At 39.9% G+C, this 23,376-nt stretch overlaps 1 protein-coding gene across 8 annotated transcripts in view; it reads right to left on the bottom strand.

Moving 5' to 3' along the window:
* Rbms2 (RNA binding motif single stranded interacting protein 2) overlaps window positions 1-23,376 on the bottom strand; it is an 85,052-nt gene that overhangs the window by 27,895 nt on the left and 33,781 nt on the right. For all 8 annotated transcript variants that reach the window (XR_007108350.1, XR_007108351.1, XM_047550072.1 and 5 more), the window contains 8 exons: window positions 15,696-15,859; window positions 10,362-10,420; window positions 9,379-9,470; window positions 7,846-8,003; window positions 2,445-2,524; window positions 2,202-2,311; window positions 1,821-1,867; window positions 1,546-1,639 (listed from right to left, as the gene is read on the bottom strand). Coding sequence is in view for 6 of the 8 variants with exons in the window: in XM_047550070.1 (XP_047406026.1) it covers window positions 1,546-1,639; window positions 1,821-1,867; window positions 2,202-2,311; window positions 2,445-2,524; window positions 7,846-8,003; window positions 9,379-9,470; window positions 10,362-10,420; window positions 15,696-15,859 (804 nt within the window). In the remaining 2 variants the exon portion in view is untranslated. The remainder of the gene's footprint in view (window positions 1-1,545; window positions 1,640-1,820; window positions 1,868-2,201; window positions 2,312-2,444; window positions 2,525-7,845; window positions 8,004-9,378; window positions 9,471-10,361; window positions 10,421-15,695; window positions 15,860-23,376) is intronic.

Raw genomic sequence — 23,376 nt, 5'->3', positions numbered from 1 at the left:
TTACCTTCCCTGTTAGACTGACAGAATAGAAAACTCTGGGTATGGTGCCTAGGTTTTAGGAAGTTCTCTAAATGACCCAGAGAATATAGCTAAAGTTCAATGGCCACAAAAACCAACAGAGAAAGAATAAGTTTGGAAAAAAATAGTTTTAACAAAGGTAACATTCTGAGAATACTTAAATCAAGAGTTTGTATAAATTGACAGGAAATAGACAATAACCAAATAGAAAAATGGACAAATCAGAAGAATAGCAATCAGGGAAGAGCAAATCAAAACATGATAAGCAAAAAATTCACCTGTAGTCAGAGAAATGAAAATTAAAGTAACAATGTACTCTGCACTCATCAAGACAAACATTTTTCAAAAGCAGATACCTATGGCTGGAGAAAAATAGGTACTCACACATTGCTGATGGAAACCTGAATTGACACAGCTTTTGTGGAAAGCAATCTGGCAACTTGGATAAATCTGAAAATCCATTCACTGTTCAACCTAGCATTTCTGGACGCTAGCTCCCAGAAATGAATGCAACCATAAGAATACAGGTACAAGAATCCTTCCAAAGCATTATTTGTAGCAGCAAAACTGAATGTACGTGAATACCCTTCACTGGGATACAGCTGAAGAATTCTGGTATAAAATATAATGCAATCATTAAAAAAGAAATAACCAGAGCAAAGGATCTCAATGTCAGCTGCAGTAGAATCACCTGGAAGGCTGGTTAAAATCCGGATTTTTCTTGGGCCTTATCCTTAGAGTTTCTAATTCAATAGATTTGGAGTAGAGTCCAAAAATTCATTATTTATATAAGTTCCCAGGTAATGCCAAAACTGCAGGGACCACACTTTGAGAATCATTTGTCTAAGATATTAGGTGAGAAGAATATAAGATAAAAATATATTTAAAATGGTCTAATTTTTTATAAAATAAGCAGTAACCAAAACCCTATACATAGGGCTGGGGTTGTGGCTCAGTGGTAGAGCACTTGCCCAGCATGCGTGAAGCCCTGGGTTCAATCCTCAGCACCACATAAAAAATAAATAAATAAATAAAAGGTTAAATTCTTAAAAAAAATATATATGTATGTTCACATGAAGAAAAATATGGGAAATGCTATACAGAAGGAAATTAACAAGGGTTTACTTGTGGGGATGGTGCAAAGAGTAAGAGGATGTCTGTAAACTGTGTGTACACAATTTATGCAGACATACATATGTATGCTGTTTATGTATATACACAAACACATACACATGGATCAGTTTATATATATATATATATTTTTTTTTTTAAGTTGTATATGGACACAATGCTTTCACTTTCTTTATTTTATGTGGTGCTGAGGACTAAACCCAGTGATTCACTCATGCTAGGCACCCTATCACTGAGCCACAATTCCAGCCCCTAGTTTATACTTTTGTGTAACATTATTTTCATGTAATTTACAGAAAGAAAAAACAAAAACCAAGTTGTTTCTCACCTTATAGCCCTTCACCTAAAACACATGGTAGGGAAAACCACCACTCCCTTTTTTGGGTGTGAACATACCTGATAGGAAGACACAGGAGATGGAAGATATGGGGAGAGTGCAGACTGAGCCAGCATCCTGTTGGGGGTGATATTATAAGGGGCTGGGTAAAACCTGTAGGAAGGAATCTTACTCAGTAAAAAGTCACAGGAAACCACAAGGTCCACTGATAAAAGCACAGCCCCTTCCCACTCATTGTTAGTTGAAAATCAAGATGAAATATCCAACAGCCTGTGTGAAATATCCACAGGCTATTGTCATTTTCAGGTGGCCTGATTATATAAAAAACCCTTACCCATTCTGAAGAGCTGTGGTGGGGTCATAAGTCAAGGCCATACCACCCTATAAAGAAAGAACATAGAATTCACATTGTGAACCCTGGGGTAAGAACAGGAGTAAGCTCAGAATGCCAAGACTATGGATGTTTTTTAAAACTTCAACTAATTAAAGTCTGGACAAGTCCCACTACAGCTGCTGAGTTTTTCCAATTTTAAAGGCTGCAGAACCCCACTCACTCAAGACCCACACTCAAGATCATGTTAAGCCACCAGCATTTCTCATTTACACACACTATAGCTCTCAGGCTTGCCACCTAAGCTCACAGAAATCAAGCTATAGTAATTTCCATTCCACTTTAGTGTCTTTAGAACATCTGTTTCCTCAGACGACCTCTTACCATGTCTCCACTCCTTGGCCAGGCCCGTCCATTTTGCACAAATTTTCCTTGGTTCTGTCGTTTCTTTGGCCCACCGTCAGCAAATTTACAAAGCAAGGGATCAGATGGGGCTGGCAAGACAAAAAGCAGACAGGCAGCTAAGTCCTACCTCAATGAGCAGACTTATACTCATGCAAAACTCCTCCAGAATCTTAACTGCAAAGAATAACATGTGGCTCTCAGCCTGATTCCCAGATGTCTCACCTGGTACACCGGGGGGAGTCTTAATATATTTTCCATTAAAGTGGGTGATGATGGCTTCACACTTCTCTGTGGACTCCATCCTAAAAAGCACAAGAGGGGTTAGGCTCTAGCTTCTCCAAGATCTATGTGCTCTACACATTCAAAGAGAATGCCCCGAAAGTTCAAAAGTTATGACTATAAAAACATAATTTCTGCAGCACATGCAACCCCAACATCTAAAGAAGCTCCCCTCAACTATCTCCTGTAAGGGATCCTAAAATAATGAAGGTCTTCAAGATATTAATATTCCAAATAAGACTCAGGTGGGGATTGGGGTGGGGCTCAGTCAATGGTAGGTGCTTGCCTATGCCCTGGGTTCAATCCCAAGCACTGCAAAAAATAAAAATAAAAAAGAACACTGATGGATGGGACTATTGTATCTGGCACTGAAATAAGAAATTAAGAAATAGTAGCTGTTATATTATTATTTTTAATTTACTTTTTAGTAGTACTGGGGATTGAACTCAGGACTCCACCGCCACTAAGCTATATCCCCAAGTCTTCTTTTCTTTTCTTTTCTTTCATTTTTTTGGTAGTGGGGATTAAACCAGGGGTGCTTTACCACTGAGCTACAGCCTCAGCCCTGTTTGAGACAGGATCTCGCTAAGTTTCCCAGACTGGCCTCAAACTTGTGATCCTCCTGTGTCAGCCTCCTGAGTAGCTGGGATTATAGGCATGCACCACTGTTCCTGGCTTTTTTTCCCTTTATAATTCAGGAGAATCTACCCCTGAGATATGTCCACAGCCATTTTTTAATTTTGTCACAGGATTTGGGATTACCACCAAGGCATGTGCCACCACAACTGGCTAGACTTCATTATAATTATTATTATTATTATTATTATTATTTTGGTGGTGCTGGGGATTTGAACCCAGGACTTGTGCTTGCAAGGCAAACACTCTACCAACTGAGCTATATTCCCAACCCCCTATAATTATTTTTTGTAAATATATTTTTTAGTTGTAGATGGATACAATACCTTTATTTTATTTATTTATTTTTATGCGGTGCTGAGGCTCGATCCCAGTGCCTCACACATGCTAGGCGAGCACTCTACCACTGAGCCACAACCCCAAACCCCATTATTTTTTATTATAAAATACTAATGGAAATTGTTCCTTTATTCTAAGGAAACTGTACAAGCTAAGATTTTGCTAATATTTATTTTTTTGCTTCTGGTTATAATTATCAAGCTACTGATGACATCATTATGATTTCAGGTATCTAGTAATAAAGGGCTCATGGTCCACAGTAACAGAAAAAGGATACTGGGAACTACTGAGCTGAGGTTTCTTGTTGGGCAGAGGACTGAGTAAGGGATCAGAAGATCTAGATATCAGCACCAGTTTACCACCCTAACCTCTATCAGAACATTCACAAAAACCCTCTGGACCCAACTCCTTATTTGTGCTTTAGAGAAAATCAAACTCAATCAGTGTTGTATAGATTGAGTGAGATAATGTATACGGATGTGTTCTAAAATTATAAGGTATAGTTTCTTCACCTACTATCACATTTAAATTAAGTCAGTATACTTTCTATGACAATAACCACTAAAATATCAACCATTCCTCTATAGGAGGCAACTTTAAAAAAAGGCCTCAAATAAACGAGGTGCAGTGGCACACACCGGTAATCCCAGTGACTTGGGAAGCTAAGGAAGGAGGATTGCAAGTTTGAGGCCACCCTTAGCAATTTAGTGAGGCCCTAAGCAACTTAGTGAGATTCTGTCTCAAAATAAAAAAATAAAAAGGACTGGGGACTTAGCTCAATGGTAAAGTGCCCCTGGGTTCAATCCCCAGTAAAGAAAAAAAGGAATAATAAATAAAAAGGGACTGGAATCAGGTGTGGTGGACATGCCTATAATCCCAGGGACTCAGGAGGATCACAAACTCAAGGCCAGCCTCAGCAAATTAGAGGCAGAATTTAAAAAGGGCTGGAAATGTAGTTCAGTGGTATAACACCCCTAGATTAAATCTTCGGTAACAAAAATTTAAATAAAAGGCCTCAAGTGGAACCTTTCAGGGAAAATCACTTTTAGGGAAAAACCAATTAGACATCCTAGAGCAGTAATCTTCAGTAACTTCTACTTATAGTCTTTCCAAAGCATGAGCAGGCAGAGTGTTTTAGAACCTCAACTTCCTCAAAACTCTTTCTACCAGGGATCTGCCTGAGGAAGGGCTCCTAACTGCTAATGGTCAAGGCTAAAGTTCCCACTTATAACCACTCTTCTAAATATACTTCTTATCCATCCTAAAACTCAACAGCAGGCATTAATGGCTAAATTACAAATCCCTTTTATAAGTCAGACAGTTTCCGATTATTTGCTTCCAAAAAGTTGGAAGACTTTAGAAACTCGTGGATGCACACAAAAGCATCAATTTTGATGACAGATCACTTTGGTTCTTCGCATATAATTCAAAAGTAATTCAAAGAATTCCCATTTTAACAAAATCCCTTCCATTCTCATCTACTTATATATATATATGAATAAGGTTTCTCAGCATGAAAACGAAAAAGAACAAAACTGATATTAAGCCCACTCTTGTTATAGCAACAAACAATATTCATTGACATTTACATGACCTAATAAGAAAAATCTAAAAGAAAATAAAACTTAGTCATGTCATAGGAGATTAATTTCCAACAAAATTTATATAAAAAAATTTTGTATGAACATTTCAATATATTTATGTTGTACAGTGTGCCTGTGAACTAATAATTGTAAAGATAATTCTCTCATGGGTTAAGTTAATACACACAGCCTAATGGCCATAAGGAAAAAAGTTTTAATTATATATATATATATATATATATATATATATATATATACACACATTTTGTTGGACAGAAACAAGGATGATCCATAGAAAGACTCAAATATAAAAGTATTTCACACTAGGATACAAGTCTCTAAGAAAATGGAATGCAAACACAAGATCAAGAAGATAAAAGGTGTGCTATAAGAACAATATGAGATGTATGATTATTAAGAAAGAAATGGCCCATACATTTTTTTGTTGCTGTTTGCAGTGCTGGGGATCAAAACCAGGGCTTCATGCATGCTGGACAAGCACTTTACCACTAAGCCACATCCCTAGCCCTGGTCCATACAGTTTTGTTTGTTTGTTTTTTGGTACTGGGGATTGAACTTAGGACACTTTACCACTGAGTCATATCCCCAGCCCTTTCATTTACTTTTATTTTAAGATAGGGTCTCAGTAAGTTGCTTAGGGTCTTGCTAAATTGCTGAAGCTGGCTTTGAATTTGTAATCCTCCTACCTCAGCCTCCAGAGCCACTGGGATTACAAGTGTGCCCCACTATGCCCAGCTGGTCCATGCATTTTAAAAGGGACAATTTTGTGTAACAAATTACTACATTTAGTCTCATTTGGATACATTTTAAAATCATGTAACAGTTTTACTTAAAATGTCAATATATGGAAATTACACTTATCAAGAATCTAAATGTATGAAGAAAATTTGTAGATGTTAACATAAAACATGAAAGAGATTTCATAGTTGTTTCTTTTTTTGTTGTTGTTGGTTTTTGTTTTGCTTTTTTGTGGTACTAGGGGTTGAACCCAGGGGCACTTAACCACTGAGCCACATCCCCAGCCAGCCCTTTTTTATATTTTATTTAGAGACAGGGTCTCGATAAGCTGCTTAGGGCCTCACTAAATTGCTGAGGCTGGCTTTGAACTTGCTATTCCCCTGCCTCAGCTTCATGAGCCACTGGGATTATAGGCATGAGCCATGGAACCTGGCTTCACAGATTTTTTAAAGTCTTCAAAGCCACGATTCCCAGACTATGCTTTCATGCATCATGGGCCACTGAGAAACTAAAAAAAGCACACTTGAAGAAAATACAGCAACATCTGTTGGATGTTGTAAGGAATACTAACTTAAAGTAGGCCACCATTTTGACATTACTTCCCCCTACAATCAAGTTTTGCAAAATGGTTTTTTCAAGAGTTGCTATGACAAAAGCCAAGTACCATAAGAAAGTCAGTATGTGATGGGAAATGAGGATGCGGATATCCATTCTGGTTCCAAGGTTTGAGAAGTCGTGCAATGTCTAACAGGCATATATCACTAGGGTAAGTATAGTTATTTAGTAGTAAAATAAAGGTAATTTGCCAAGTGCAGTGGCGCACGCCTATAACCCCAAGCAACTCATCAGCAAGTTCAAGACCAGCCTGGGCCATTTAGTATGATCCTGTCTCAAAATAAGAAGTTTTAAAAATCTGGTTATGTAGCTCAGTGGTGGAGTGCCCCTAAGCGCAAACCACAGTACCACACACACCCAAAGAAGCAAGTACGGGAACTGAAAAAAAAAGTGATGACACAGCCTAGAAACCACCTGTGGTTTTACCTGGGATTGCCAGCAGGTGGAGCTGCCCAGTTTGAGCCTGGTGAGGACGAGGATCTATTCCTTAGTTCCCAAATCTGCAATAATCAGGGAGTGTTCTATCAAGGGAGTGTTGGTAGGCCAGATAAGACGTTGTTAAATAAAAAAGAGTGTTCAGATCACTTAGTCCAGTAACTTCCAAATTAAAAAAGAGAAGAGAATTTCCAATCAAACACAATCTTAGAATAAAAAAAAAGCAGGGATGAGGTTGTAGCTCAGTGGTAGAGCACTTGCCTTGCATGTGTGAGTCACTGGGTTCGATTCTCAGCACCATATGTAAAGAAATGAATAAAATAAAGGTCCATCAACAACTAAAAAACAGGGGCTGGGGACATAGCTCAGTTGGTAGAGTGTTTGCCTCGCAAGCACAAGGCCCTGGGTTCAATCCCCAGCACCAAAAAAAAAAAAAAAAAAACAACTAAAAAACATTTTAAAAAAAGAATAAATAAAAGCAGAACCAGAACCACTTCTTAAGTGGGCTGGGAGAGACTGAAACCCCACAACACCTTCTGGACACCTGAGTCCAGAAGTGGGCACCCTGGAGAACTCTGCAGCTCTAAGAAACACACTAAGAAAATCACTAATCTAAATCAACCTCCAGTGCTGGGCACAGTGGTGCATGCCTATAATCCCAACAACTCAGGAGCCTGAGACAGAAGGATCACAGGTTTAAGACCAGTCTCAGCAATTTAGTAAGGGCCTAAGAAACTTAGTGAGACACTGTCTTGAAATAAAGAAAATAAAGAGCTGGGGAATGTAGCTCAATGGTAAAGTGCCTCTGGGTTCAATCCCCTGTACCAAATACATAAATAAATAAACCTCTATTTACAGTCAAGTATTTTTGATCAATAATTTAGTTCCATGGTGTGTGTGTGGGGGGGAATTTTTTGGTGCCTTCCTAAGTGACATTCTTTATTAACCTCATCATTTCCCACTCCTGCATCTCTCACCTTGCAAAGCCAACCCCTCTGCTGATTCCACTGGTGTCTCGAAGAATTCGGGTGGAGATAACCTGGCCAAAGGGCTTCAGCATTCCCTCCAGTTCTTGCTCATCCATGGACAGTGGGAGGTTTGAGATGTATAAGTTTGTGGGGTCCTGCTCCTGTTGCTATGGAAATAAAAGAGAGAAAATGAGGCTCATATCCTTTATTCCCCTTCCACTTTCAGCTACCATCTACAAAATGACATTTCAGAAAAGAGATAGTAGAAAGGGTCCCACATAAACAAAGAGAATATTAATTATTTGTGAAAGCCAGTCCCACTGCCACAGGTTTTATGTACAGTCCTGTAAGGAAAAAAAAAAAATAACAGATTTAAAATTTCTAGTACTATACAAGTCATGGATTGTACCTAGTTATCTCTTTAAGAATTAGGCAGAGCAGCACCCCCTCTCCCCCAGCAGCCTGCTCCAGAGTCTGAATTTTCTTGGACTGATCTCACCACGGATGGATTGTTTTGAGTAGCCCCCTCCCCCTCTTCCGGTCACAGCACAATCTTCAGAGTAGGAATGCTTATTCATCCCCTGACCCAAGGAAAGCAGAAAGAGGGGAGAACAGGGACAGAGAAAGGATCAGATATGTAGCCCAGTGATCACCACAACCCCAGAAAACTCTAGTCGCCTGGGAACCCTGAAAGCTCCTAAAGGGTGGAGCTGCAGCCAGGGGGCTTTACTCCAGAAGGAAGACCCAGAGGGCCCCCCAGAAGACAAACGTGCACACTGGCAATATCTTCTGACAGCTGTGTTTTTAAGAATTTGAGCAGTCACTCTGCCCTAGGCAGTGATCACCAGCAACCTTAACCCCTGTTCTGCCTTTGCCTTTGGGGTTTCCTTTTTTCTTTAACTATTGCAGAGAGGAGTGGCTGGCAGGTCTGCCTCATCAATTCTAGACATGTATTCATGATGGCTTCAGAAAGGCAAAAAGACAGTCCCACCTAAGAGAAGATACAAGACAGGCTTCTAGTTTTCTAGTAGTCTGAAGGAAAAACAGTTCCAGACAGATCTGAGCAGGAGGGACAGTTTCCTTCCTTGCTGTGGCTTCCCTCCCACTCCCCAGTCCACTCCCTGCCCCTACAAGGAATAGTGTTGGGAGGGGGAGAGTCTTGTTCAGAACCTCTGAATTGCACAACAGCCTTCTTCAGAGAATGTTGCAAAATGACCACAATCCCTCTGGTAGGGAAGTGGGGCCAGGGTGGAGATAGGCAGCAGGAGTATTGCAAGAGGCCTCCTGACCCTCCTGCAGGCTCATAATAACTTGATGAGAGGAACAGAGTGGACAGAGCTATCTGCCACAGGCCCAATACTATCTTGCTGCAATAGCCAGGAATGTTCAATGGACCCAATCCAGACTGACTATGCCCAGAGACACAGAGCTTGCCTATCAATTTCATGGGCAATTTCAATACTTTCACTCTGAAAGTCTTGGAACTGGGACTTTGGTGGTAACTATACCCCTTGGAGGAACAGACTGGGGTGGCAGTCTTACCTTTGCCATTTGCGCCTGTATACCACTGGCTTTCAGAGCTGTTACAGCCTTCTGTGCTGCTGAAGGACTGTCAAAATCCACAAAGCCATAGCCTGGAACAGGGAAACAGCATCACGGGGAGGTGGGAGGTGTAAGGGAGGTAGGAGGCCCAGGCTTTTCAGGAGACAGAGGAAGAGTTATGGTCCATGTAAGGGAAGTAGAAGGGAGAAAGAGAAATTAAGAGGTTTCAGGTTGTTGTCCATGTGCTTCTTATGCCCTGAGGTTGGGTCTACTTTGTGGTTAAGGATGCCAAAGGAAATGAGGTCTTTGTGGTGCCCCTGCCCTCCCCTTTAAAAATCTGAGGTTTTAGGAACTAGGCTTTCTAATAACCCACAGCACCCTACACACTTCTAAAAAACACAAAAACAATAAAACCCTGCACTCTTTCCTAGATACACCCCAGAAATGTTAGGCATGTGGGGAATATAGCCTCCCCTGGGAAAACAGCCATCTGCTGGAAGAAGCCCTTCCCTCTCCCAACCTGCAGCCCTTTCTCCTTATTCCATTCTTCAGTTCCACTTAGAACTACTAAAAACCTCAATAAAACTATTCATTCTTGAAAAATAACACCTACTGAGTCAACCTTCCACCTCCATCAAAAGGCATTTACATTGCTTTAGTAAGTAAAAAAAAAAAAAAAAAAAAACTTCCCTACTCACCTCCAGCACCCCATCCAGGGAAGCATGAGGTCAAAGTGGACCCAAGGGACTCTAGGAACTCTGCGAAGCATTCTGACCTTGGCTCTTCAAACAGTTCTAGTTATCTGGCCACCAATTAATCTAAATATCTACTTTTGAGCCTGAAAAACCTCACACTTTTCCTGGGCACTGGGTACTTAGGCTCTTTCAGTTACAAAGGCCATTCCTTGCCTCTCTCTCTCTCTCAGGCAAGGGATGGCCTAACTCACCACTACTCTCCATCCCCAAGGACAACTATTCTCTTACCTTTGCATTTGTTTGTGGTCTTGTCCAGTATGGCCTTAGTGGAGACAATCTTGCCATATCTAAGGGAAAGGAAAATGCAAAGTGATAGCCGGGCACAGTGGCATATGCCATAATCCTAGCAACTCAGAAGGCTGAGGCAGTAGGATCACAGGTTCAAAGCCAGCCTCAGCAATTTAGCAAGGCCCTGAGCAACTTTGTGAGACCCTGTTTCAAAATAAAAAATGTGGGTTCAGTGGCTAAGCACCTCTGGGTTCAATTCCTAGTACTAAAAAAAAAAAGAAAGAAAGAAAATGCAAAGGGATAATCTGGGGACAGGGACTCACAATAGGACAGACATTAAGACAGTTGGATGAATCCATGCCTTTTCTGTGCTCCCAGTAGGACAACTTTTCCTATTTATCTTAATAAAAACAATAAAGAAATGCCGCCATCAATAGAAATCTATCACCCTAAAGATGCCTACGAGAAATGAAGTGACTATAGTCCTTATAATACCAATATATTTCTCTCTTCTTCCTCAACTAAAACTCAAATACTAGTTGGACAGAAATGACTGCCTTGGGAAAGATGCTTGGCAATACCCACATAGCAGAGTAAGGGCAAGGCTCTGGCTGGAATTCCTTGAGGACTAAAACTAACCCTTCACATTATTTGTCTCCTTTTGGACAAACTATAGACATTTCTTTTCTCTGACACTCATTCCCCTCCCTTTACTGACCCCTAATTGAAGGCCAACCTGAGCCAAACCATTTTGGTTCAAATCCTGGTTCTGCCACTTTCTAGCTATGTGTGATCTTGGACAAGTTATCAAACCTTTCTGAAAAGGCTCAGATTCATCATCTATAAAGAGAAATAGGAGTGTTGGGAATATAAAATGAATTAATGACTATAAAGCACTAATGTCTACCACATGGAAAGCACTTAAAAAATCTTAAGTACTATTACTATTGTTGTAATATTCAAGAGACATCAAGTTTAACCTATCACAAATGGCTCTTTCCTGTCTTACCACATCCTAAGACTTCCTTTTTTCATTGTCAAGATTTGAGTGTACCCATCCATATGTACCACTATAATGCACCAATAAAAAATGTGAAAAGAGAAAAAAAAAAAAAAAAAGAGAGAGATTTGAGTGTATTAGGGAAGGGAGTAGGAACAAGACCAGGTGTAACAGCAGTACAAAGAAAGTCAAGTGAAGATGGGCATAATGGCAAATGCCTGTAATCCCAGTGATTCAGGAGGCTGAGGCAGGAGGATCACAGGTTCAAGGCCAGCCTGGACACCTTAGTGAGACCTTGCCTCAAAATTAAAATAAGAAGGGCTGGGAATGAAGCTCGTGGTAGCAGTCTCTGGTTCCAATCTCCAGTATTACATCCACAAACACACACACACAAAAGTCATCTAAAACTTGGAGATAAGGCAAAAGGAAGACTGCATATCCTTTTAATGTTATTTGAAAACATTGTCCAAAAGGTTCATTCAAAGAGAATTTCATTATCTAGCAGAATATTTCTTTGACTAATTATTTACTTCTGATTAGGGTCCAGACCTAGTGAAGATACACATTAACTTGTAGATTTTTGTCTACTACAAATGCAAATTGCTTCTGTCCAGTAGAAAAGATAATCTGGACAGGAGGTGTAGCATAGTGGTAGAGTATTAGTCTAGCATGTGCAAGGCCCTGGGTTCGGATCCCCACCATGATGACAGAAAGAGAGAAAGAAAAGATAATCTCAAAGGTTCCTGGTTTTACTATCTGGTAGGACAGGAACCAGTTCTGTATCTAACTGACAAATTCTATTCCACCATTCTTTCTTTAGTGCCAATAAATCGTTCTTCAAATGATCATTTTCTTTTTTATTGTTTGTATGCTTTGTCATACTGGGGACTGAACCCAGGGGTGCCTTACCACTGAGCTGCATCCCCAGACTTTTTAAATTTTATTTTGAGAAAAGGTCTCATAAAGTTGCCCAAGTCTAGCCTCAAACTTGGGATCCTCCAGTCTCAGCCTCCTGAGTGGCTGGGATTACAGGCGGGCACCATTGCACCTGACTCAAATGTTCTTTAAACCCATTTTTTCATCTTGCTGTTTCCCTCATTAATGAGTTAAGTAAATCTTTGACATATGTTCATTATATATATGTATAAGAGTCATGTTATTCAACTTTCTGAAAATTCTTCTTTGGCAGCAGAGTCACATGAAGCTCCCAAAACTTGAATGCTAAGAGGTTCACAGATTAGGAATTGTATGAGAGGTGTTTTGCTAGAAAAAAATGACCTCTACCTTCTACTCCAAGGAGGTGAAAATATTAAAGGCTCAGAACAAAAATCACTAACAAAGTCAGAAGTACAAGAGCTAACTGGAAACAGTTGGCAGGCACTGAATTTGAGACCGATACCCAAACGAGTATTACTTTCCATCTCTCTTCTTATCCCTAAAGAACATATCCGATTGATTTTTTTGTTTTCACTCCTTGGTGGCCTCTCACTGACTTTTTTCATGGAGCTTTTGTGACCCAAAGGATCAGACGGAATAAGCCAAAAATGCCCTGAAGGCTGGGAAAAGAGCACATAAAATGAGGGGTGGGCATGGATGTGGCCACCCTAGCTCTTTAGGGCCACATTCTTGGATTCTTTCCCTAATTCAAGCAAGAGAAGAGACTCTTGAGAAGTCTGACTCTAGGCCAGAGGACACCCGCTGCTATCCCTATCAAGGCCCCAGGGTGGAGTTTGCTGTGGTCTAGCAGCCTGAGACTCTGAGCTCAGAATTTCCACTGCAGCTGGCAACAGCTGGGTCACTGCTGCTTCCTCCTCAGAAGGAGCCCCTCCAAGAGAACCAGAAGCTCCAGTCCCAGACCACGCCTCTCCTTCCGGCACACCAGAGTTTAGGACCCAGCAACATTTATTTCCTCCACAACCCAGGAAGAGACCACTGGGACAAAGGCAGGAAGTCCTTCTGCGCATGAGAAACACCCTTCCTAAAAAGGCTGGACTCTGCTCTCCCACCTGCCAGAACACCACCTGCCCTTCTCAGTCTCCCTCCTCCTCCTCTTTCTCCTGGGCTCCTCACTTCCATCCTATATGCTGACCCTGACTTTTCATCCCTTCAGACATTGTTCAGATCAAAGTCTGAAAGTGTAAAAAAATCAAATTGAGTTTCTTCTCTGTCTTGTGCTGTGAAAGGATTTTTGTAGCACATTATATTTAGTACAAGAAATAAAGAATGGAGAAAAAGGACGTAGATTGATAATAATATTCTTCCCTCATAACCAACACTTTTGTCCATTCCCACCTCCCCACAAAAAGTACTAGTCCTAGACTAAGTCCTCTACGTCCCACTTACATACTTTTCTAGCAAGGTAAACTGACATAAGGGAAGGGCCAGATACACACACACACACACACACACACACACACACATATGCACACATATATAAATACACACACACATACATACCTAGCCTTTAGAGATGGAATTTGTGTATGGCCAGGTGCTAATAAAAATCCACATGATCTGCCTGGACCCAGTCACAACTTCAGAAGAGAAAGGGATTTATAAAGCACTTAGAATGCCTCAAACAACTACGTCTTGGAGAACAAAAGATATCCTACCTCTCCTCTCCAGGATTTGGAGTAGCTGGAACTTACACAACTCCAATAATTAGTTAAAGCACTTCGGAAAATTATTTAGTAGTCATCTACAAAATCTGCATAGATGTATATCCTGTGACCCAGCAATGTTACTCCTAGGGTATGTACCCAACATGAAAGCATTATTCACTTGCACCAAAAAATAGGTATAAGTTCACAGCACACTATACTGATAATAGTTACAAACTGGAAACAACTCAAATGTCCAGCAACAGTAGAATAACTAACTAACTGCTATATTCCTTTGACGAAAATATATAAGCAATAAAAATAAAGTTTTGGCCTTGTACAGTGTTACATGACCATAATCCCAGTTGCTTGGGAGGCTGAGGCAAGAGGATCACAGGTTTGTGGACCAGCCTGGGCAGTTTAGCAAGGCTCTGTCTCAATTTTTTTAAAAAAAGAAAGAAAGAAAAGGAAAAAAAGAAAAAAGAGCTGGGGATGTGACTCATGGTAGAGAGCTTGCCCAGCCCATGCAAGGTCCTGGATTTAATTCCTAGTACCAAAAACAAACAAAAAAAACCAGTAAAGTGGAAGCCAAACAGTGATACTTTGCAGGGGGATCATGGAAGGTGGAGTTCTGAAGAGTTGGTACTGTTCTGTCTCTTGAGCTGGGTATAAAGGACTGCTCCAAGTTTGTATTCCCTTTGTGAAAATTCACCTTACTACATATACTTTTGTTTACTTTTCTGCTTGCTTGTTATATTTCAATAAGGAGTTATAGAAGATAGAATATGTACACAGTTCTTATTTCTACCTCTTTCCACCATTCATTTACCCAAATTCCATTATTTGACTCTCTCCATCCCACTCCCAGACTTCTTCCTCTAATCTTTCTTTCTGACATGGTATCTGAAATACACGCTTTCCTGCCAAATGAAACTGAGCTGGGTATCTCAGTACTCTTCCGTTTTTCCAGCATTCCTTACTAGGCAATTCCAAGGTAGTTAACCTATGATTCTATGATTCGAAGGTTCTTCTTAGGTTAAATGAGAGTGACAGCCTCCTTCTCCACCTTCTTTGTTCATTAATATGAAAGTGCATCTAATTCACTAGGAGCATCACCAGCAGCAGAAACTCTTCAAAGTGTATAATAAAATTAGTTAATCCCACTTTCTTCTATCTTTGCTGCCAGGTTTTGTTGCCTTCTAATCAATATCTATAGAGATGCTGAGCATTTCTATGGTCAAGGTGCAAGGACAGCAAGTTTTCCATTACGCCTATTGGTTCAGAGAAGATACCGGAAACAAAGTTGGATACCAGGCTTCAAAGGCCAGCCCCATCCTGGCTTCCCTCAGAGAAATACATAAACGTTTTATAAACCAGCAACAGGAGAAACTTCTTAAGGGGCAATGCTGAGCCAGGCACAGTGGTGCATCTTATGATTCCAGAGACTTGTAATTGCAGACGGTTTGTAATTTTGAGGCCAGCCTCAACAACTTAGTGAGACCCTGTCTCAAAATAAAGAATAAAAAGGACTGTGGCCATAACTCAGTGGTAAGGAGGAAGCCCAGGTTCAACCCCCAGTACCCCTCCCCCAAAAAGAGGGGATCCTGAGACACCATGTGACTACTGGGAAGAACACAATATTACTGCATTTCAGGATGAGGAAATCTGGCAAAAAGCCAGTATCACCAAATTTGTACTGTCCCCTGGAGCCTATCCACTTATACCACAACTTACGGCTGACACAGCTTGACGAGGTCCTGGTCAGTAGTGCCTGGCTGCAGTCCTCGGATGTACAGGTTGGTTTTGCTCAGCTGGTCATTCCCACTGCTCCCATTGCTGTTAGGGGTGCCGTTGCTCGGACTGGGTGGTGCCATCTGCTGAGCCAGTGACACATAGGGCTGCAGGGAGATATGAGGAACAAAAGGTCAGAAGGACAGTATGTTGAGATGTTGGAGACGGAGTAAGATCCTGGCTCCCTGGGGGAAAAAAAATGATTCTAAACACTAACAGTAATGAACCCAACAGGAAAATTAAAAAATAATTTAAAACTACAGGAATTCCTTTACCATAAAATAAGAAACTATATACTTGTTCTACCTATCTGCCAGGAATAATAATAGGCTAAAAGAAGCCTATTAAAGGTTTATGTAATAGTGGGATGCTTTTATCATACAAATGTTGCAGAACATGATTAATGTTGACCTCTTAAGTACATTGTGCAATGAGACCACACGTTATTAAACGTCTAGGTTCCATTAAAAAAAGGGGGGGGGAGTGAAGTCCTAGGTGACTAGCAAGACCTTGTCTTGAAATAAAAAAATAAAAAATAAAAAAGGCTGGAGATGTGGCTCACTGCTTAAGCACCCCTGGGTTCAATCCCTGGAACCAAAAAAAAGATGGGGAAATAAACATTTATCAAATCATGAAGGGTATAAGTAAACAGATTATTCACAAAACAAAAAACAAGAACTGCAAAATACCCTCAGGAACTTGAAAATTATTTTAAACTTGGACAGTAAGAGGAAATTAATTATCATATAAGTCAGTAAAATAAGATTTGTGACACTAACAGTGATTTAATCAAAAGTTAGAATTTTTACAAAGTTCAAATGAATAAAAATTATATATATATTATGTTCAAGGAAATTTGGGATTCGGAATGAAACATCTCTGATTTTTCACAAAAGATACCAAGACAGGCAACCAGAACCTGCTACATTCTCTAAGCACTTTTGTTGGAATCGAAATGCCACATTGGCTGAAACATGGGTCCCTTCTGTCATGGTACACTTTATATCCCTATTCTCTAATCAGGCTTTTAGCATTTACATTTATGTTTGATCACTAATACTCTGCCTAAATTTGCATAATTACCTATAACATAGTACATTTTTCGATATCACATTCATACTCTTAGTTCTCCTTTGGCTTAAAGTACTTTATAGTACAAACCTATTTGGTATTACTTCCCTAGAGTAATTAGCATCCTGTAGATGAATACTAACTTCATCTCCAGATTCCCTCCCTTTTCCAATGGTAGTGGTAAGGATTGGGGTAGTAAAGAAAGAAGAAAAAGAAAAACACCAATATCAAAGAAAGGGAGTCCTCCCACAATAGAATCTTAATTAATGCGAAGTGTGCCTCTTACATTTCATACCTCTGATTCTTAAAAATCTTTGCTCAGGCTAAAATGTGTAGAAATGGGTAGTACCCATCTTTATCACTATACACAATCACAAATGTGCATCCATTTACACAGTTTACTCTTTAGCTCTTATATTTCAGCAGAGATGAAGAAACCTAATACCATATTCTGAGATGGTTAAGAGACTCATGATCCTACTGTACCTCTTAACACACTCTTTATATTTCCTATCCCTGTCTTCTCTTTGCCAGCACTTATATTCTGATTTCCCACACAGAACACTCTATGCCAGGAGTATGTATTATTCTTCTGTAATGATGATAGTCACACAGCGTGGTCAATAAAGACAGAGAAGTGTGTAAAGTACATGCATGGTTTTAAGTAACTTAAGTTTGTTTATTTGTTTATTTATTGAGGTGCTGAGGATCAATCCCAGGGTCTTATGCATGTTATGCAAGCGCTCTACCACTGAGCTATAAGTAACTTTAAGACAATAGGACAAAATAGAGCAAATAAATTTTAACATCCTACTGCCAGTACTAGAAATAGCAGTACTTTAAGAATCACTTTAAGATGGACCAGTGTATCACAGACCAGACCTTAAACTCTACTATAGAGCAACAGTAACAAAAACGGCATGGTACTGGCACCAAAAGAGACAGGTAGACCAATGGTACAAGAAAGAAGACATGGAGACATACCCACATAAATACAGTAATCTCATACTAGACAAAGGTGCCAAAAACTTACAATGGAGAAAAGATAGCCTCTTCAACAAATGGTGCTGGCAAAACTGGAAATCCATATGCAGTAAAATGAAATTAAACCCCTATCTCTCACCCTGTACAAAACTCAACTCAAAATGGATCAAGGATCTAGGAATTAGACCCTTCACCAAATAGAAGAAAAAGTAGGCCCAAATCTCAATCACATTGGCTTAGGACCAGACTACCTTAACAAGACCCCCATAGTGCAAGAAATAAAAGCAAGAATCAATAAATGGGATAGATTCAAACTAAAAAGTTTTTTCTCAGCACAGGGAACAATCAATAATGTGAAAAGAGAGACTACAGAGTGGGAGAAAATCTTTTCCGCACACACTTCAGACAGAGTACTCATCTTCACAATTTATAAAGAACTTAAAAAACTTTACACCCAAAATACAAAGAACCCAATCAATAAATGGGCTAAGGAAATGGGCAGACACTTCACAGAAGATGATCAACAAATATATGAAAAAGTGCTCATCATCCCTAGTAATTAGAGAAATGCAAATTAAAACCACCCTAAGATTTCATCTAACTCCAATTAGAATGGCTATTATCAAGAACATAAGCAATAATAAGTGTTGGCGTGGATGTGGGGGAAAAGGCACATTCATACATTGCTGGTGGAGTTGCAAATTGTTGCAGTCACTCTGGAAAGCAGTATGGAGATTCCTCAGAAAGTGTGGAATGGACCCACCATTTGACCCAGCTATCCCACTCCTCTGTTTATACACAAAGGACTTAAAATCAGCATACTACAGTGATGCAACCACATCAATATTCACAGCAGCTCAATTCACAATAGCTAGATTGTGGAACCAACCTAGATGCCCTTCAATTGACGAATGGATAAAGAAATTGTGGTATATATACACAATGGAATATTACTCAGTCATAAAGAAGAATAAAATTATAGCATTTGCTGGCAAATGGATGAAGTTGGAAAATATTATGCTAAGTGAAATAGGCCAAGCCCAAAAAACAAAAGGCCAAATGTTTTCTCTGATAAGAGCATAACAATATATAACGAAGGGCAGTAGCAGGGGGAAGAGAAGAATGAAGGAACTTTGGATAGTGTAGAGGAAAATGGGGTGGAAGGGAGTGGAGGACAGAAAGATAGTAGAATGATACAGACAGTATTATCCTATGTGTATGTATGATTACATGAATGGTGTGAATCTACATTATGTACAACCATAGAAATGAAAAGTTGTACCCTATGAATCAAAATGCAGTCTGTAAAAAAAAAAAAAAAAAAAAAAAAAAAGATGGACTGGTGGTGCATAAATGTAATCCCAGGGACTCTGAGACAGGAGGATTGCAAGTTCAAAGCCAGGTTCAGCAACTTAGCAAGACCCTGTCTCAAAAGAAAACATAAAAAGGGTCAGGGATGTGGTTCAGTGGTAAAATGCCCCTGGGTTCAATTTTCAATACAAAAAAATAAATATATATCACTTTGAAATTTCCATTGAAATTACTAGATTTGCAATAATAATCCAAATCTAGTAAACTGTGCCCCTTCTACTCTATTATCATATGACTGCACCTCACATTTAAAATAGTCAATGCTGGGGCCTGGGGATATAGCTTAGTCGGTAAAGTGCTTGCCTTGCAAGCACAAGGCCGTGGGTTCGATTCTCGGCACCAAAAAAAAAAAAAAAAAAAGTCAATGCTGGGTGTGGTGGAGCATGCCTGTAATCCCAGCAGCTTGGTAGGCTGAGGCAGGATGTAAAACCAGCCTCAGCAAAAAAGTGAGCCTCTAAGCAACTCAGTGAGATGGTCTCTAAAATAAAATACAAAATGGGGCTGGGAATGTGGCTCAGTAGTCTAGTGCCCGTGAGTTCAATCCCCGGTACACAAAAATATAAAATAAAATACAATCAAGACGTTTGTGACATAAATTTTAATCATGGTTCCTGAGTTCAGAATAAGGAGATCACAGCTGGAAATCATTCAATAAGATATGGGTTGTGGCTCAGTTGTAGAGCATTTCCCTAGCAAGTGTGAGGTCCTGGGTTCAATCCCCAGAACCACAAATAAATTAATTAATTAAAAATAAAGGTTCATTGACAACTAATAAAAATATTTAAGAGTTTATTATAAAAAATAAAATGCTCTTTAAAAAAAAAAAAGGCTGGGGATGTAGCTTAGTAGTAAAGTGCCACTGTATTAAGTTTCCAATATCCCCATCCCCCAAAAAAGTTTTAATATGATGGTCTTAGCTCTAATCTAAAAAAATGACTTGGTCAATAATAAATTTGTTACAAGGCAAGAAAAATTCATAGCAAATAGGATATAGTTCAGAAAGGGAAAAAATTATCTCTTGCTATTCCCAAGCACCTTCCAAAATTGCTTGCATAGGTCTGACATCAAAGAAAAATGGTAGGAAAAAATTTACTTTGAAGGTCTGATTAAGAGAACTAAATTGGGGGGCGGGGGAAAGGTTGAGAAAGTTCCTAAGTAAAGCTTGTCTGACTTCCCAAAAGAAAATATTTGGAGAGAAAGACCATGTAAATCAATCATGTTTACCTACACATGTAAGAGAGAAAGAGGTAGTATGTGTGACCATCCAGGGCGTGGAGGTGTTCTTACTGGAGGAGGGGAAAATATGATGCAATTATCGTTTCTTAAAGGCTATGTTGGATTAATATTCACAAACCCTGTATCCATTCATTTGCCATCAAAATTATCCCCACCCTGGGCCTTTAACTTTATTATCAACCACCAGAGCAGGAGAAAACCCTCCCCACATTCAGTAGCTAGTTTCTATAAGTGCTTAGCATATAGTAGGTATAGGTGTTTGTTCAAATGAGTGAAATAAGCTTAGAAAATTTGCTAATTACATATTAATAAGTCTGTAAGGGGCTGAGGATGTAGCTCAGTTGGTAGAGTGCTTGCCTCACAAGCACAAGGCCCTGGGTTCAATTTCCAGCACGGAAAAAAAAAAAAAAAAGTCCCTAAAAATGTCTCACAGATACACAATCCAGTGACTTGACATCAGGATTTCCACCACAACCTGGGCAAGGAGGGGTCACAGACATTTCTTGAAGCCAGTAGCCTCTAGGGCATATGATATGAAGATAGATCTTTGCTTGAGTTTCAAGTTATAATATCTCCTAATATGAGAAAGTCCACTTTCTCAGAAGTTACAGACCTCTTAATAATTAATTGCTCATGAGATTCTTTGCACTATATTTCAGTCATTCAATAAATATTTGAATTGCAATTACATGTAAGAACTTTTTGCTGTGAGGACTCACAGATGAATAAGAGTATGGGTGAAAGATTTCACAATAAATTTAAATACACTCCAACAAAGAATCATTAAGGAGGGTTTACAATCTAGAAAATAAGTAGAATGAGCCAGGCATGGTGGTACATGCCTGTATTCCCAGCAGCTTGGGAGGCTGAGAGAGGAGAATTGCAAGTTTGAGGCCAGCCTCAGTAATTTAGTGGTGCCAGAGATGTATCTCAGTGGTAAAGCAACCCTGGGTTAAATCCTCAGTACCAAAATGGAAGGAAGGAAGGAAGGAAGGAAGGAAGGAAGGAAGGAAGGAAGGGAGGGAGGGAGGGAGGGAGGGAGGAAGGAAGGAAGGGAGGGAGGGAGGGAGGGAGGGAGGGAGGGAGGGAGGAAGGAGGGAAGGAAGGAAGGAAGGAATGGAGGGAGGGAGGAAGGAAGGAAGGAGGGAAGGAAGGAAGGAAGGGACGGAGGGAGGGAGGGAGGGAGGGAGGGACAGATTAACAGAATGAAATATATGTGTTATGGGGACCCAAGAAAAATGGTATAAGAGCATGAAAGAGAGGCCAGGTGTGGTGGCACACACCTGTAATCCCAGAAATTTGGGAAACTGAGAGAAGAGAACTGCAAGTTTGAGGCTAGCTTGAGCAACTTAGCAAGACTATCGCAAATACAAAATTTTAAAAAGGGCTGGGGATATAGCCCAGTGGTAGAGTGGCCCTGGGTTCAATCCATAGTACCACAATCAATTAATCAATCAATATTTTTAAAAGAGCATAGAAGAAACACTAATTTCTGAGAGAAAAGTTTCTCAAAGGCAATGTTTGGGTTGTACCTTGAAAGGATGGGCAAGACAGTAAACTTTTTTTTTTTTTAAATACTGGGTATTGAACCCAGGTCTGCTCTACCACTGAGCTACATTTCCAGCCCCTTTTATTATTATTTTTTTTTATTTTGAGATGAACTTGACTAAATTTTGCTAAACTGCACAGGCTGGTCTTAAATTTGTAATTCTCTTGCCTCAGACTTCCAAGACACAGGGATTATAGGCCTATGCCATCTGCCCAATACCACTGTAAACTTTTAATGGACAGCCATCAGGGGAATGCAAAACAAAATTCCAAGAGATTATCACTTCAGATTCCTAGGATGGCTATAATAAAAAAGACAGATAATAACAAGTGCTGGTGAGGACCTGAAGAAATTGGAGCACTCATACACTGCTGATGGGACTGTAAAATAATGCAGTCACTTTTTTTGGGAGGAGGGGAGTACTGGGGATTGAACTCAGGGGCACTCGACCACTAAGCCACATCCCCAGCCCTATTTTGTATTTTATTTAGAGACACGGTCTCACTGTTGCTTAGCACCCTGCTTTTTTGCTGAGGCTGGCTTTGAACTCATGATCCTCCTGCCTGACTCCTAAGCCTCTAAGGGATTACAGGTGTGTGCCACCATGCCCGGCCAGCCTAACACTTTAACAAGGGCCATAAGTCCTATCACAAATATGACTTCATTTATCTTCCCAACAACTCCATAAGGTGGAACAGGAGATGTGCTATTCCCCTTTTAAATTTTGGAAACTGAAGTTCAGACTTATTTCAATACTCCTTCCATTGTATAACTCTGCTTTTTGTTAAGCAGAACTAAGTGAAAGAAATTCTGAACACTGGCAATACCCAAACCAAGGCAAACAACTAAGTAAACACATACAGCAGCCCTTTACATGACCCTACATCCTTTGTTTCTCTTCTTTCTGGAAAGAGAACAGTTCTAAGTTCCTGGAAATAGGTAATGTCTACTCAGGGTAGAACATTTAGAACAAAGGCATCTGAATTGTGAATCAGATGGGAAATTAGAGGAAAATCTCTTACGTAAGAATGATGCTGGGCAGAGGGAAAAGGTCAGTGGCAGAATGTGTGTTTGGTGTGCACAAGACCCTGGGTTTGATCCCCAACACCACAAAATAAACAAACAAACTAACTAAATAATGTTTACATAGACCCTAGAGCAACAGTCCCCGAATGACATATTGAGGCAACCGTGTGGTGGGCATAGCCCTTTCAGGAACCATGTTTTAGACAGAACAATCCCACGCATGCAACCATGCCCCAGGAATAACAAATGATGCAACCAGTTAACAGGTATATGTCAGTATGGCAATACTTCATATATACCAGGAAATGAATACATTCACCAAAAAGTTTAATAACATCTTTAAAACAGAAAAAGGATCTTTGGTCTTTGAAGGTTAAACAGATTAAA

Source organism: Sciurus carolinensis, chromosome 4, assembly GCF_902686445.1.
Source record: "Sciurus carolinensis chromosome 4, mSciCar1.2, whole genome shotgun sequence".
Classification (NCBI taxonomy): Eukaryota; Metazoa; Chordata; class Mammalia; order Rodentia; family Sciuridae; genus Sciurus; species Sciurus carolinensis.
Note: the sequence above shows the minus strand (reverse complement) of the source record. Positions and strands in the feature narration are given on the sequence as shown.